The sequence below is a fragment of the Erpetoichthys calabaricus genome, chromosome 4 (genome assembly GCF_900747795.2).
Source record: "Erpetoichthys calabaricus chromosome 4, fErpCal1.3, whole genome shotgun sequence".
Taxonomy (NCBI): Eukaryota; Metazoa; Chordata; class Cladistia; order Polypteriformes; family Polypteridae; genus Erpetoichthys; species Erpetoichthys calabaricus.
Genome location: NC_041397.2, coordinates 158,117,608 through 158,135,868, shown reverse-complemented (window position 1 = coordinate 158,135,868; position 18,261 = coordinate 158,117,608). Strand labels below are relative to the sequence as shown.

General features: G+C 39.4%; 1 protein-coding gene across 1 annotated transcript in view; it reads left to right on the top strand.

Moving 5' to 3' along the window:
* Positions 1 to 18,261, top strand: part of LOC114651160 (glutamate receptor ionotropic, kainate 1) — a 694,443-nt gene that overhangs the window by 140,556 nt on the left and 535,626 nt on the right. Inside the window, exon 3 of the mRNA XM_051925745.1 lies at positions 2,610 to 2,867. Within this exon, the coding sequence (XP_051781705.1) occupies positions 2,610 to 2,867 (258 nt within the window). The remainder of the gene's footprint in view (positions 1 to 2,609; positions 2,868 to 18,261) is intronic.

Genomic DNA, 18,261 nt, shown 5'->3' with positions numbered 1-18,261 from the left:
ATGTGTTTACACAGATTATTGTAGAAACGGAACACACATGAAATGCATGTGTTCCAAATAACGATCTATTATTTCCACTCTAAAACTCCAGCACTTCACTCCCAGATAATCGAGGCATGAGCTGGAAGAACTTTGTACACGTTCTGCAGCAGTGGGGGGGATGGAATAGCAGGCTGCTTGCTTGCTTGTCTTTATCAGCACATTTACAGGACAAAAGACGCAGACGGAGAGGTGCGATGGGATTTAAGGTGGGCTGGATCTACAAGTTTTTTCGTAGGCTCTGGTAATTCTAGTGTTAAATACACTGTCACAAAAACGACAAATAGACATTATAAAGGTTTGGGACTGCCACCTGTATAATGTGCCTTGGCTGCAAAAAGGTGTTTCAAGATAGTGAGTTGTTCACAAGACTGAGTCCAAAACAGAACTACTGTATTGATTTAAGATGGTAGCTTTAAAGGCCAGTGTAGGAATTTATGTCATCGGGGCTGGAAGCGGAAATAACGTCATCGTAGGCGGGACCGGAAGTGACATCATCAGAGGTGGAAGCAGAAGTGACATCATCAGAGGAAGTGATGTCATCAAAGGCGCCAGAACCCGGCGGGATTTCCCGAGAATGGTCTGCAAAGAATTGAGAAAGACAGTTAGTGCACCCCACCGCCACCTGATCGGCCATGGAATTGCCATTATTTAGGCCTTTTAGTTGACTCCTATTCGCATGTGTGTGACAACACATAAAGTAGTTTCTAGTTTGCCTAACTTCATGTGTATTTTTTTCTTAAATGAAATTTGTCATAGTCTTTAATAGGCAGTGCAAACCTGGGTATACAAATTTTTATATACTTACACTACTTATAGTGTTTTAAGATTCTGCAGTTATTTATATGTACAGAGCTTTGTTTTATTTTATTGTAATTCACTCATCTAAGCCTGCCACGGGGCAAACTTTCAAGAAAATATTTGCTGAAAAAGGTCACCAGCTAAAACAGCATACTTGCTGCAAAAAATGCTTTTGCAAATTTCTTTGATCAACACAAGGTTAGACTTGTTAATGGTCCTAAGATGATGGTCACCCTGCCCGGGATTGATTCCTGCCTTGTGCCCTGTGTTGGCTGGGATTGGCTCCAGCAGACCCCCGTGACCCTGTGTTCGGATTCAGCGGGTTGGAAACTGGATGGATGGATGGATGATGGTGCAGTATCAGCAGCGTCTAAGTTTATGGATTACAGTGATCCCTCGCTATATCGCGCTTCACCTTTCGCGGCTTCACTCTATCGCGGATTTTATATGTAAGCATATTTAAATATATATCGCTGATTTTTTGCTGGTTCGCGGATTTCTGAGGACAATGGGTCTTTTAATTTCTGGTACATGCTTCCTCAGTTGGTTTGCCCAGTTGATTTCATACAAGGGACGCTATTGGCAGATGGCTGAGAAGCTACCCAACTTACTTTCTCTCTCTCTCTCTTGCGCTGACTATCTGTGATCCTGACGTAGGGGGTGTGAGCAGGGGGGCTGTTCGCACACCTAGACGATACGGACGCTCGTCTAAAAATGCTGAAAGATTATCTTCACGTTGCTACCTTCTGTGTGCAGCTGCTTCTTGAAGCGACATGCTGCAAAAGCTCAAAGGGCACGTATTGATTTTTAACTTTGTTTTTTTCTCTCTCTCTCTCTCTCTCTTTCTCTCTCTCTCTCTCTCTCTCTCTCTCTCTCTCTCTCTCTCTCTCTCTCCTCCTGACGGAGGGGGTGTGAGCTGCCGCCTTCAACAGCTTTGTACCGTCGGTGCTTTGCATACGTAAAAGCCAAACAGCCCTATTGATTTTGTCTGTTTCTGACATGCTCTGCTCCTGACGCGCACTCCTTTGAAGAGAAGATATGTTTGCATTCTTTTAATTGTGAGACAGAACTGTCATCTCTGTCTTGTCATGAAGCACATTTTAAACTTTTGAAAAAAGAGACAAATGTTTGTCTGCAGTGTTTGAATAACGTTCCTGTCTCTCTACAACCTCCTGTGTTTCTGCGCAAATCTGTGACCCAAGCATGACAATATAAAAATAACCATATAAACATATGGTTTCTACTTCGCGGATTTTCTTATTTCACAGGTGGCTCTGGAACGCAACCCCCGCGATGGAGGAGGGATTACTGTAAAATCAAAATATTGTGGTGCATTTAGCTACTGAAAATCTTTTAGGGAGTCCGGATTTTGAGTGTAATTTTGTTTTTAACTTTGGTATATGGTATATTGGTATATTTTTGGTTTTCTGGCTTAGACTTCACTTTCATCTCCTGGCCCATTTCCTGTTAACTGTAATCCAGAAGAGAATTATTCATCGCTGGCAGTATACAGGAACTTTGTCATGAAATGAATTAGTTTAATAAAGCACTTAGAAAGATTTTATTTGACTGTTTAAAGCAACTTTACTACATGTTTGGCATGGAAGTTTATCAATTTATTTTTGTGTTAACTTTGTGCATTAATTGCATATTGCACATAATAAATTTAGCCTACTTTGAATTTTTAGCCATCTTTAATGGTTAGTGGATACTAAACATTAAATAAATGCTAATAAGATAATATTAATAAATGCTTTTTCTTTTTTTAGCTTGTGACCAGCTTGCACTTGGTGTTGCTGCTGTATTTGGTCCATCTCACAGTTCCTCTGTAAGTGCCGTACAATCTATCTGCAATGCCCTAGAAGTTCCTCATATCCAAACCCGCTGGAAACATCCATCAATGGATAACAAGGACACATTTTACATTAATCTTTATCCAGATTACACATCCATCAGTAGAGCTATTCTGGATTTGGTGCAGTATTTCAAATGGAAAGCAGTCACAGTAGTATATGAAGACAGTACAGGTATGTAGCGATCTTTCAAAAATCTTAATGTATCTAATCACATTAAATGTTAAAAACAGATGAGTGTCATTTTAGATACATATGTTTATGGCATTTGAGAAACTTATTTATAAAAATGATCACTGATGAAATATATTTAATTTTGCTCATTTTTAAGCCGTGCTGCTGAAGTTAAGTAATTTACTTTGTCACTTTTAGAAAAAGTGATGAAAACAGGCTATTTAGCCCAACAAGATTGTTTATCCAAAATAATATCAATTTGAGATTTTAAGGTCCTTGAAGCCCTACTTCCTATCACACTACTTAGTAATTTATTCCATGTGTCTATTGGTCTTTGCGTCAAGAAAAACTTTAACATTTGTCAGAAATTATCACTTAACAAGCTTCCTACTGTGTCACTGTGTTCATGTTGCAGAATTTATTTTTGAAGTAGCAACTGGTATCCACTGTATTAATTCCTTTCATAATTTTAAACACTTGAATCATGTCACCTCTTAATCTCTGTTTGCTTAAGATGAAAAGACTCAACTCCTTCAATCTCTCCTGATACCTCATACCTCTTAGTCATGGAATCGGCCATGTCACTCTTCTCTGTGCTTTCTATAGCACGACTATGTCTTTCTTTTTAATATGGAGACCAAAACTGAACATAGTACTCCAGGTGAAACTCGCTAGTGCATTAAATAACTTAAGCATAACCTCCATTGACATATATCATGATGTGTACAAGTATAACCTAACATTCTATCTAGGTTTTTTGATTGCTTCTGTACACTGCCTGAATGTAGATAGTGATTAGTCCTCTGTGACTCCTATTGTCCTTCTCATAAGGTGTACTTTGAAGTTTCAGAAATCCTATTGTATATTCAAATCTAACATTTTTACTTCCTGCTTGTAGCACTTTAGATTTTCTTACATTAAATTTCATCTGCCACAAATCTGCCCAAGCCCGTATGCTATCCATATCTTCTGCAACAATTTACCTGTGCTATTACTGTATGTGGTATCATCTTATGAGTTTGTTCTCACCCAGGTTGTTTTGGTATAATAAAAAGAGTAGCCGCCCTAGCACTGATCCCCAAAGGACACCACTTTTACTATGCCCTAATTCTGAAGAAGTTCTCCTCGCCATTACCCTTTGTTTCCTGTATTTCAGCTAGTTTTGCACCCATCTAGAGACCATGCCTTAAATTTATACTTCCTTTAGTTTGATCATTAATCTTTCATCTGTTATCTTATCAAAAGCCTTCTGAAAATCAAGATACATAACTCTATGCGCCTCTTTTTCTCATATGTTTATGTTGTTTCCTCAAAGAATTTCAGCATGTTTGTGAAACACAACTTTCCTTGCCTGAACCCAAGTTGAGTATATGTTAATTCTCATGTTCTATACATGTGCTGCTCGATCTTTTCCTTAATAGTTGCTTCCATTAATGTATGTGTGTTTCATATTACACTTATTGGTCTATAGTTACTTGGATTAGCCAGATCACCATCTTCTTCTATAATATGCTACCGTGGCTGTTCGTTTGTCTGTCCAGGATGTTAAATCACCTGTAGCTAGCAAACCGCTTCACCTATTGACTTGAAATTCGGTACACACATACTACGTGATGTCTACTATCCGCTTTCGGGGTGATGATTTTATTACTCTTTTTTTTTATTTTATTTTATTATAGAATCAACTCTCAGTAGGGCGGCCATGCGGTGCGTACGGGTGCCGTTCTCATTCCCTACCACCTTCGCTAATCATTCTTGAGGCAGATTGAAGACTTAAGTGCCAGATTAAGTGAAAAATTAAAGAAAACATACTAAGTAATTGCAACACAAAAACTAACTTAATCAGTTTTAACACGAAAAGATGCCAACGAAAGAAGAGAAGCAGCGGGCCACTAGGGTGGAGTAAAGAAGAGCTGCTCAGGAAGCAGCAAGCACATCAGCCTCTGAGCAAACAAATGTTAAATGTACAGAGAAAGAGGATGAATACTATGAATGCTCAAGTCAAGTGTGTTCACTGCACGTTATCGTGCAGTGCGCCGTTACTGGTTTTATTATAATGGGATACTATTTATTAGTTTCCATTCTTTAGGAATCTCACCAGTGTGCAGAGATTTTTGAAAAATATATAAATTATACTGTATATGTACTTACCAGCTTCCTTATGCATCTTGATATAATAATGTACATTCAGGTTTGAAAGTTGATAAGTTCAGATAAGCAAGTAGGGCTTTGTTCTTCTAAGGCTTTATATGTTAAATCGAGGATTTTTAAATTTGCAATAAACTTAACTGGAATGTTATATGTTCGTACTTTCATGTTGTAGTAATTCTTGCCACAGAATTTTGAATTAACTGAAAGCTGTATAAAGAATAATTTGAGCAGCCAGTGAACACCACACTTCAGTATTCAGTCCTGCAAGAAACAAATACATAAATTAATTTCTCAGTACCTAAATATTTACACCTGAAAGCCTTAATTTGAACCCCCAATAGTAAAAAATAAATATTTTTTATTAGTAAAAGCTGTTAAACTTTGCCACTGTCCAAAATAGTTGTAGTCCAGCTAATCACACAGTGACACTTTGCAACTATCTCATTGCCATGATGTCCTCAGTGTCCTTCCTACTGCAGGTTACACACACCTTCTCTTTGTCACACTTTGAAGAAAGACCATATTTAAGCCAGTGTCTAAACTGAGCAGAAATGGTTGGGATGCTGTTCTTAAATTCTAGTTTAAGCTTTCCCTCACTTCTGATGCCATCCCTTTATATTCTAACCTCTGATGGTATGCTAAGTGCTGGTCAGGTACCTTGTAATTTTAAAATTAGCAGTTTTCTTTTTTTTTTTCTAGTGTGTCAAAGCCACAAAAAATGTATAAGAAAAAAACAACCTTTGATTACCACATTCAATCACATATTGGCATATTTTGATAATGTGGAAGAAGGAGTTCAGATTGGTTAATTTAATATAGGGCAAGAGTTATTCTATACAAAGTTGCATAGAACTGTTCAGTATGAATATAGCAATGTATTTTGAGATTGTGCATATGAAACAAGCTTTCACGATTGGAGGAAAAAAGAGAGAATGTAAGAAGCAGAGTCAAGCTGCAAAAATACAAGCATATAGAGCCCTTATTACCTCTTCTCTCTGTTCATTATGGTATAGACGCAGACTATACTGAAAGAGTGAAAGTCACAAGAAAGATGATTCAGCATGATGAGTGTCCACAATTCTGGACAAAAGAGGAATTTGATTATTTAAAAAAGTTAACTTGTGTTGGGATGAAACAAGTAAAACCTAAATACATTTAAAACATCATCATCTACTAGTCTTTTGACTCTTGACTGTATGCTTTCTTTTAAGCCAGGTAGACTTTGTTTACTCAATCCTGCTTATCAAACCCCAGTAACTTTTTTTGCAAGACCTAGACCTCCCAAGAATCTGATTATGTGGTTAAACAAAACCTCTACCACTGAATTGCTTATCCCTCCACTTGGTCTGCCAATGTTTAAGTTTGAAAACTGAACAGTAGGACAGAATGCCGAAGTTTAAGGTAATTAAATATCTTTATGTTCAAATTCAACACAATTATATAATACAGTAATAATATCAATAATAATTGATTAAAATAGAATAAGTTTTTGCTTCTTGAACACTGTTGGGTGTTTCTTGTAGATTCTTGGGTGCTGATCATGAATTTACCCATCACGTACCGTTTCAGAGAAATCTTCAGTTTTGTCATGACTTTTTCTTATATTTGTATCCAAACATTTTCGCTGCCATAAGTGACTTATCAACAACGGTTTGTGCAGCCTGGGCATGTCCAGGCATGGAATCAGGCTAGGTTGGAAGCTGTTCTGTGGAAGTTGACATCCTGGGCATGCCTGGGCAGGTCTGAACAAGCTTGACATTGTCTCAGCATGCTATAAAGGTGGCCTGCATACACTGATCCTGCTCATTTGGTTAATATAGATAGTCAGTGTGTACGTATAGTATCAGTATAGTAAAGTATAGTGTATGTAGCAATTTAAAAGTAAGTAAGCTTGATGCTATAGACATTTTGGTGTCGGGCGATATGTCTCGTCAATGTCTTAACAGCCGCGATACATTCTGCTATGTCTGTGGTGAATATGCACTTGCGCCTCAGAGATGTTGGATGACTGTTCTTGTGAAGAAAGCTTATCATCTGTATTTCGGCTGCAAAATTGGTGATCAAGACAAGGAATGGGCACCTCACATTTGCTGTGCAACATGTGCTGTCAGTCTGAGAGCCTGGCTCAGAGGCACTCAAAAGACGATGCCGTTTGCTGTTCCGATGATATGGCGAGAACAGAAAGATCATGTGACGGACTGTTACTTCTGTTTGACTAATGTGTCTGGTTTCTCTGCCAAAAACAAGAAGTCAATTGAATATCCTAATCTGCCTTCAGCAATGAGACCCGTGCCACATGACGACAGTCTTCCAATTCCAAAACCACCAGAGGACTGGACCTTAGACGAACCAGATGAAGAAACTGCAATGCAGGGTACTGACAGTGACATTGACCCAGATTTTGAACCGTGCTCATCAGGCGATCCACATCTGAGAACACAGTCCAAAATGAATGATTTGATCAGAGATTTGGGTCTGTCAAAAGCAAAAGCCGAGCTGCTGGGTTTGAGACTGCAAGAATGGTGTTTGCTGTCACCAGGTACGAAAATATCTGTGTTTCGAGGCCGACATCATGATATAACCAAATTTTTTTGCACAAGTCGACAGTCTCTGTTTCTGTTGTGACATTGAAGGATTGTTCTCGGCCTTGGATTGTGAACACAACCCAGAAGAGTGGCATCTCTTCATTGATTTGTCAATGTTAAGCCTGAAAGCTGTTCTGCTAAAACAATGACAACGTTTATCCTTCAGTACCTGTTGGCTATGCAGCACACATGAAAGAAACATATGAGAATATGGAACTGTTGCTGAAGCACGTCCAGTATAGCAGGTACAATTGGAATATCTGTGGAGATCTTAAAGTCGTTGCTGTGTTACTAGGACTGCAGCTCAGCTATACATAGTACTGTTGTTTCATCTGTGAATGGGACAGCTGTGCCAAAGAATCGCACTATTCAACAGAACTGGCTTCTCTGTAAAAACTTAGCTCCAGGACAGAAAAATGTGGCACATGAATCGCTTGTTGAACCGGCAAAGATATTTTTGCCTCCTCTTCACATAAAACATAGACTCATGAAGAATTTCGTGAAAGCACTGAACAAGGAAGGCGAAGGATTTTGTTATTTAAGACAGATGTTCCCAGGAATAATTAACGCCAAGATCAAAGAGGGCATTTTTGATGGCCCCCAGATCAGACATGTTATGAGTGACAAGCGGTTTGAAGATCTGTAGTTGGGCCGGACAAAATTGCCTGGAAAGCCTTCTAAGATGTTGACAATTTTCTGGGCAATTACAGAGCCCCAAACTACATTCAGCTGGTAGACAAACTTCTCAAAGCATACAAGACAATGAAGTGCAACATGTCACTCAAGATTCCTTTCCTCCACTCACACTTGGACTTCTTCCCTCGGTGCTGTCAGTGACAAACACAGTGAAAGGTTTCACCAGGACATTGCTACAATGGAGAAACGATACCAGGGCAACTGGAATCCGTCAATGCTTGCTGACTACTGTTGAACACTGCAACGTGATGCACCAGACATTGAATACAATTGAAAATCAGGAGCAAAACACTTTTAATTCTGTTGAATTTAATAGCTTATGCGAAACATAAATGTGACTAAATACATTATTGTCAGTAAACATATAAATGTCTATTTCTCAGAGTTGCTATGTGATGCACTAAAACCAAAACTTTATTTGTGGATAGGTACCTGTCACAATCAGCAAGCAAGACTTTTCAAAAATATTGTTGTGCAGTGTAATAGAAGAAAACCAGAAAATGCAGAAGTCAATTACAATTACTTCCAGAAAAAAATAACTAATAATAATGTTAAAAAAATATAGAAAAAAAATAAAACCTTTAATGTGAGTGATGGGCTCTACCAAGGGTATATCCTGTCAACTCATGTGTCCATAATATCCTTGGATAGGACATCAGGTCACAACCACGGTTTGTGGGGTATTCAACTTGGAGACCTGAGAAGTGTATTTCTGCTGCTCCTGTCCTCATCAGATTGATTTCTAGTCCTAACAGTAATGATTCACAGTTGAGTATGGTTTGGTTGGGATGAAAATTAACACGTCAGAATTTGAGGCCATAGTCCTTTCTTAAGCAATCCACACTAACATCTGAGTTACAACATACGTAGCTCATCTGTTACAGAAAAGTCCAATATAACATTATTTTTCCGTTAGTAGGGAGATATTGCATTGGGATAACAGGTGACCTCTGTATATGAGAGTAGCAATCTCTGTTGTGAAAATTTTACTTATTTATTTATTTATTTTTAATGGAAATTCCATTTAGATTTTGATGCTCCTGAAAGAAACATAGTGCTAAGAAACAGGTTGCTGAATTTGAAACAAGGGCCAGATCTATCAATTGATACAAATGTAAAATCTCTTTTGGAGGACTAGGCTGGATTAATACACATATAGCTGGCAGGATATTTTATCTATCAATTTACGGAGTGAGAGTTGCTTGACATCTGACACCGGGCTCTCTGTGGATTACAATCCCAGCTTCGAAGAGCTGCTGGCGGCGCAAAGAACATAAACAAAAGAGGGGGTGCCGAGACGGCATGCTAGCGAGGCTAAGGAAGCAGCCACACAAACCACCGCTTCCAAGCATTTTCTCCTCAAATGTGAGGTCTCTGGCGAGAAAACTGGACATGTGGAAGCTGCAGATTGCAACGGAAAAGATCATCAGAGACTGGTGCATCCTGCTGATCTCAGAGACTTGGCTGAATCCCCTCATACCGGACACGGCTATCGAGATAGCAGGCTACACAGCACACCGGCAAGACAGGACAGAGAGCTCCAGTAAGAAAAGAGGAGGGGGGCTGTGCATTTATGTGAACAATAGCTAGTGCACGAATTCCACTATAGTCACCAGACACTGCTCTCCAGACGTAGAGTTTATGACAATTAAATGTAGACCCATATACCTCCCCAATGAATTCAGTGCCATACTGCTAACTGCTGTGTACATAGAACCAGATTCAAATGCTAGCTCGGCTCTGGAGCTTTTGCATGACACCATCAGCAGTAAACAGAGCAAGTACCCTGAGGCACTTCTGGGGACTTTAATCATGCAGATCTGAAAGTAGTTCTCCCTAAATTCCATCAACACATAAAGTGTGGAACCAGGGGAGTAAAAACACTGGACAAGCTGTACACAAACATCAGACAGGCCTATAGGGCTAAACCCCTAGCACACCTTGGCCAGTCTGATCACATGTCCCTGCTTCTGATCCCTGCATATACCCCTCTCAGGAAACAAGCTCCCACTATGACCAGGACTGCTATCATACGGCCCGAGGAGGCCTTCCAACAGTTGCAGGACTGCTTCCAGAGAACTGACTGGGAGGTTTTCAATCACCAAGACTTGGAGAACCACACTATGTCAGTCCTGGATTACATCAGGTTCTGCATGGACAACGTCACCAGGGACGGACGCATAAGGATTTATCCCAACAGGAAGCTCTGGATGACAAGAGAGGTTCAGAGTCTGCCGAAAGCCAGGAATACTGCTTTCAGGTCTGGGGATGGGGCTCTTTACAGTGTAGCCAGAGCAAACCTGAAGAGAGGCCTCTGAGAGGTAAGGCAGCATACAGAAGGAGGATAGAGGACCATCTGAGGAGCAACGACACCAGGCAGGTGTGGCAGGGTGTCCAGCACATCACCAGCTACAAATCCAGCAACTCCTCGGCTGCTGAGGGAGACGCTTCTCTGGCAGAGGAGCTAAAAATCTTCTTTGCCCGCTTTCAGGCGACACCAACAGCAGCTCCATCACAGCCACCTGTTCACAACAGCAACATACTTATGGTGAAAGAGTGTGAGGTGAGGTGGGTGATGAGGAAGGTGAATCTGAGGAAGGCTGCAGGACCCGACAGTGTGGCTTGACAGGTGCTGAAAAACTGTGCGGATCAACTGGCCGGAATCTTTACTAGGATTTTCAACCAGTCCCTGTCCCAGGCCACTGTTCCATCCTGCCTCAAGTCCTCCATCATTGTTCTGCTGCTGAAAAAATCCATCACAAACAGTCTGAATGATTTCTGCCCAGTGGCACTCACATCTGTCATCATGAAGTGCTTTGAGAAACTGGTGCGGAGTCATATCATTACCTGCCTGCCAGTAGACCTGGGCCCAGTTCAATTTGCTTAGAAAGCAAAGAGATGCACGGAGGACGCTGTGGCCACAGCCCTTCATGCTGCCCTGACCCACCTGGAGCAACAGGCAAGTTACGCCAGACTTCTCTTTGCGGACTTCAGCTCGGCATTTAACACCATCCTCCCACTACAACTGGTGTCCAAACTGGCAGATCAGGGACTTCCATCACTCACTTGCAGTTAGATACTGGACTTCCTGTCTGGTTGCTCCCAAAGGGTCAGGCTGGGTCCCCACACCTCCACTGCTCTCAGCGTCAACACTGGAATGCTGCAGGGTTGTGTGCTCAGCCCGCTCCTCTACACCCTCTACACATATGACTGTGTCCCCACTCATCATAGCAACAAGATCATAAAGTTCACAGATGACAAGATGGTGGTTGGATTCATCTCGGGCAAGGAGGGTGAGCAGGCATACAGGGATGAGGTGGAGCGGCTGTCAGAATGTTGCAGGGTCAATAACCTGCTCCTCAACACCACAAAAACGAAGGAGTTTGTTATTGACTTTAGAAAAAACAAAACTGACATCCAGCCACTCATGATTGTTGGGGCCTGTGTGGAGAGGGTCTAGGTGTTCAGGTTTCTGGGCATTGAGCTGGAGGATGACCTGACCTGGAGCACCAACACCAAGGAGCTTCTGAAGAAGGCACAGCAGAGACTGTATTTTCTGGGAATCCTCGGAAAGAACCATCTCCCCAAAAATCTACTCCTTGCCTTTTATCACTATTCCATCAAGAGTGTGCTTACGTACGGACTGTGTGTGTGGTATGGCAGCTGCACTTCCTTAGAAAGGAAAGTGCTCCACAGGGTCGTCAGGACAGCGGAGAGAACAATTGGTTTTACCCTCCCCACTCTGGAACAAATCTACACCTCCCAATCCCGCAAAAAAACAATACACATTTCATAGGATTCATCACATCCCGGTCATTGCCTCTTCCAGCTTTTGCCATCGGGCAAGAGATACAGAGCAATGAAAACCAGGACAAACCGCCTTAAAAACAGCTTTTATCCAAAATCATGGCCATGAACTCAGAATAAAACTGCTCCATATCATTCTCCCAATGTGCAATATAGACCTTAAGTCAACCAGTGCAATTTGTACATTTAACCAGTGCAATTCATATATATAACAAGTGTGATTTGTATATTTTGTAAAGTACTTTTATCACTATTCGTTTTGTTATTATTTTCTCTCTTCTTGTGTTTTTAACTCTTATGCCTCACACTGAGTCAACTGTGTTGTTCCTTTGTAAAAGTGACAATGACAATAAAGATCTATCTGTCTATCTATCTGGATTGATAAAGCATTAATCCTTGTGTTTAAAACATGGCTGACAGATGAAGGAAATGACCAGGCATGATGTGGGGTAAACTTTGGAAGAAGTAATTAGGTGGTAGACTATCTCAAAGAAAGAAAGGAAAACAGGCTACAAAGGCATTTGGTTCAAAACCCCAGTTAAAAAAAGAAAGAATATGAAATACTGTTCGAATTGGAAAAAGTTTTGATAAATTAAAGTGAGTGTAGGAACAGAATACAAGAATGGTTGTTTTTTTATTGTGGAAGAGCAGGTCATTCACAAAACATACCCCACACTTTAGAGAAACTCAGACTCACACTGTGGTGGAGTTCTTAGGGTTAGCAGCTATCTAGAACAAAGTTCTAGTTGCCTCACCCTCCCAGTAAATACTGAAATTAAAATACATTACACACAAGTAGTGGCAGGTTGTGATGCTGCTAAAGATTTTTATTAGTTCTGTATTGGGTGTGGAAACTCTAAGCCTAATCCTAACCCTAACTCTAAACAGTCATCCTACAAAACATCAAGGAGAACGTACCTATTATGCCTTCTTCAGGAATAACATCTCTTTCAGGTGTTTCTCACTTACCTGTTTCTTCTTTTATGATGGCCCCTCTTTTGGGTACCTTCTCTTCAAAGATCCAATCTAATAAGGGGAACTTACCTGTAGGGACTACTTTAGATATTCCTGCTTCAAAAGACTTACCTGTTTTTCTGTCTGATATTCCTCAAACTGGTTCTTCTTGGCTGCTTCTTCATTGTTGGAGGCATGTTCTTCCAGGGTTAATTCCCCGACTTCTGTTTTTTCTTCAGCAGACACCTGTTCCTTTCAAGATCTTCCTTTTCCAGTAGATTTTACTTCTGAAATTGTAAGACAGGACAGACAACAGATTAATATGAGTTTACTTGCCTCCACAACTCCTTCTTCTATAGATCCTTTTGAACATAATACTATTTCTTTGGCTATGCAGATACATGTTATCAATACTCTTCCAGCACAGTTGGATTCTTCAGGAGTTATACCTGCTCAGGAGAAAAACACTATACAAACATTACAAGTACTTACCTCTGGTGTAGCCACTGATATAAAGGAATGGGATGTTGTCCAACCCCTGAAAATTGTAGGACAAATGGGACAGTCCATAAGTATGGATGGTTTTAGGGTTGGGGATGATGGGACGGAAATAGGAGACAATAATATACAGCTCGCAATTTCCCTTCCAGGTTTAATGACTCCAGTCAGCGATCCATCTCAGAACTTAAATAATGGAGCAATAGCCCATAACTCTCCAATTTATCAGAAGGAAAGGATGACAGAGGACCATACAAATGAAAACATTTTATGTGATGTTGGGTCCGTATCTGATCCTTCTAGCATATCTCAACCTTAAATAGACCAATTACAGATAGTTTATAAACCATAGATACATAGGGGAATAACAAAATCAAAATGGACAATTAATCCGGTTAAACCATATTTATTTTTCAGCGACTCTAACTTAGGTAGAATTGAAGATTTCATAAATGATCAAATAGAAATTAATAGTTACCCAGGAGCTAAGATTTGTCACATAGAAGCAATTTTAAAGAAAATAACCAGTAAATAAAATTAAAACAGTAGTGATCTCGGTAGATAAAAATAATAATAATAATAATAGAGACAATATAGAAACTAGTATTAAACAGAATTATCAAAGTTTGATGAGGGAGGAAAAGAAAAAAAATTTCTCTCTAAAATTTCCTTATAGTAATAATCAAGACTTAGATATAATAAACTCAATTGTAGATATAAATAATATAATACATACATACTTTAATTAGAACCACCAGAACCGGATGTGTTAGAAATTTGCAACGATCAAATACATTGGACACCAGAAACAGCTAGACTGATTTTGGATCATTGGCAGGAGGATTTAACTATTTGATGGTGCAAGTGAAGTAATTTCGGACCAGGATGCAAACATTTTCAACTTATCAAAAACATTTAGGCTTACAGAATCGGAGATTTCCCTTCTTCAAAAGGGCTTAACATTCATTCCAACCCCCACTATAATAGATAATGAACATTACAGAATCTGAGATTTCCCTTCTTCAAAAGGGCTTAACATTTATTCCAACCCCCACTATAACAGATAATGAATAAATCCGTAGGGCCATCCATCAGTATCACCGTAAATTAAAATTATTAGATTACTTTGACTATGAACCAAATCAAGCTCCACTTCCGTTTAGAGAACCCTCTATTTGGATACCAAAAAACAAATTCATTAGTGACCCGATTTTACAACTAATTAAACAGGATTGGCAAAAATTGGATCATATAGTCTATCAAAATAATATCACGGATAATTTAACAGAACAAGAAAGAAAAGCTTTAAATTATTTAAAACAATGAAAAAATATTATTATAAAACCAGCAGATAAAGATTCTATGACAATAATTCAAGACAGAGAACAATATTTGTTTGAGGCTTATAGACAACTAAATAATCAACAGCATTACTTACCATTAAAACAACTAGTACAAGACATAACAAAAAATAAAATAGCAGTAATATTAACTAGATTATTAGAACAAAAATATATTACTTACAACAATATTTCTCTGGACCTGCTAATCCATCGGCCCATAAATTTTATTTATTGCCAAAAATTCATAAACTTCCGCAATCTTGGACAGTACCTTTTCAGATTCCATCAGGTGGACCTATTGTATCAGACTGTTCATCTGAGTCTTATAGTATTTCAAAGTGCATAGATTATTTTTTAAATCCATTATCACAGAAACATAATAGTTATATTGCCCTGCAGTGGGCTGGCGCCCTGCCCGGGGTTTGTTTCCTGTCTTGCGTCCTGTGTTGGCTGGGATTGGCTCCAGCAGACCCCAGTGACCCTGTAGTTAGGATACTTTTCATTTTTTACAAATAATTAAACAATACCAGATCCCTACTCAGGCTTTTCTTTTTACTATGGACATAGAATCTCTTTATACAAATATAGATTTTCAGTTAGGTTTAGAAGCAGTACAAAACGTTTTTCACAAATTTCCGGATCCAAATAGACCAAATGCGCATTTGTTAGATCTTTTGGAAATCAATCTTACTCATAATGATTTTAAATTTAATGGTCAATTTTTTCTTCCAAAACACGGTACAGCTAAGGGAAAACATTTCACACCATCTTATGCCAACATATATACGGCCAACTGGGAACAACAAACTTTCAGTAAATGTACCGATCTCCCCTATTTTTATTTTAGGTATTTGGATGACATTTTCGGAGTTTGGACTCATTCTAAACAAGAGTTTGATATTTTTCTGGACACACTCAATTCTCATCATACTACAATAAAATTGCAGGCAACTACTAGTTTTTATAATGTTTCTTTTTTAGATACAGAGATTAGTTTTCAAATAATTTCAGTGGATAAAAAAGTTTTCTCTTCTAGAATTTATTTTAAACCAACAGACACACACGTGCTGTTACATGCATCAAGCTATCACCCTAAACATACATTCAGAGGCATCATCAAATCACAATTAATCTGGTTTTACAGAATTAACACCTTTTTGAGGGATACACAGCAAGCCACACACACTTTATTTCAGTCACTTAGGAAAAGGGGCTACATCAGACAGTTTCTTAGAATGATTCAGGATAAGGTAGCTCAGAGTTATAAAAATTATTTGGTTATGAACAGGTATGAAATTAAAAAGAATATAGGTATCCCACAGCTATTATACTCTCAAAACTTGCAAAGTAATCTATCTCTCCTAATCTTGCACGACTCTTTACCAACTTCAGATAATTCTTTGCAGTTTTCTTCTCAACGATTCTTGGAAAATAATTGCTTTTCTCTAAAGGCATTTTTATCTTTGATTTCTACTTTCTTTATAAGTTATACATTTTTGGATCAAAATAATACTTTACAAATTTCTATCTTTCTTTCTATCTTTTCTCTTGATGCATCCATGCCTATCTGTGAGGTGAACCTCGCAATAACAACCAAATTATTACAAAATTCAACTTTTGGTTTAATTGGGGCCATAACATATGGAATCTTTTCTGATTTAAATGATACTAAGCATACATTTCAATTCTTTTAAAACAACACGAATCAGAATTGCTCTTTTAATAAACATGATTACGTTTAGGCCTATAACAACTATTTTAATAAACATTATGATTACATTTCTAACAACTACTTTAAGGATGTTGTTTTGGTTTCTCTGTCTAATCTTGATTCCAATCACTCCACGGAAATGAATCAGTCTGCCCCTAGCCCTAATCTTAATTATCCTTCCCTTATCTGCCCTAATTTTAACCCTATGACTGGTCCAGTGATAAAGGATGATCCACCCCTCCCCAACCCTGAGATTAATAACCCTCCTTTATCCTTGCCTAAACCTAACCCTATTCCTAATCTTGATTATCTTTCCCTTGTCTGCCCTAGTCTTAACCCTTTGAGTAGTGTAATGATTAACTCTTTTAGGGCTAATTTTTTTTTTGTTTCTTTTCTCCCAGGGCTGAATATTTTTCCAAAAAATAACTTTTTTTAAAAAAAGAACACAAAGCAATTGAAATCAACAAAAAATATTTACTTTTGACAAATGTTACTGTCTTGCATGTTGTATGAGCCTCCATACTCTATGATTTCACATACATATCACATACATTTTACACAGCAAAGTCCTGCAAAGCCTGATCTCGCTCAAAGCAGCCAATTTCAGTCATTGCCACATTGCACTGCTTACAATATGTGTTGCTTTGGTGCCTACTTTTCAATTGTCTGTTGCTGCACTTTCCCACTTATATTGTTAGTGTGTACTGTAGAGAGACAAGTCACTCGTTTGCCATCGTGCCATGCCACTGCCACCAAGTTTTCTGAATAAAACTTTGCAGCATCATGTAACTATCATCACGCTGCATAACCTGTCCAAAGCCACCAGGGGACAAAGCACGTTTGGACCAATGGTCTCTGAAGTTATATCACCAGTTCTGTCCCATCTCTATTTGTAATGCCACAGCGCGCTTCATCTCGTCTTTTGTTGTGGGTTTCCACTTTGAAAAACGAGAATGCGATGCACGCGCAGCCCGCGATTCAAACAATTTCTCAGTCTACCTGTTTGTCCCGTCTGACAGCAGCTGAAAAGCAGCATCAGGAGAGAACAGTCTGAAGTAGTTCAGCAGCTAGTGATCTGTCGTGTCCAACAGCAAGCCATGCCGTCTTGTGAAGTCCGGTAGCCCACGGATCAATGTCTGTGTATTCCTCCCACGCGAACCTTGCCGTAGATGCATCGGCTGTGCGAATGCATTCAGCTGCCAGCGGATCAGCTGGCGCGACATCGGCTGGTGTCCGATCAGCTGATGCTGGCTTCTCATTCTCTTGTTCGATCTCCTGATCACTGTCAATAAAATCCAATTCTGAAAAATCAGAGTCCGACTCCGCGATAATGCGCAAAACATTGTCTGCCGAGTGTTTTCTTTTCTGCACTCGCTTCACTCCCTTGTGACATGTCGATGCCATTGTTTACATTTCGCAACTCATGCACACACAAGGATTAGTTGCCGAGTCGAGTCTAGCATTCCTCCAAGTACAGAGGGAATGCCTGTGATGTGACAGTGAGTTTTGTCGCCATTAACAGCTGATTGTCGCCCTCTATCCTTGGATGTCGACTTTTGTCGAACATTCGCCCTCAACCCCTCCTGTCGACAAAAGTCGACATCCGCCCTAAAAGAGTTAAAGATGATTTACCCCTCCCCAACCCTAAG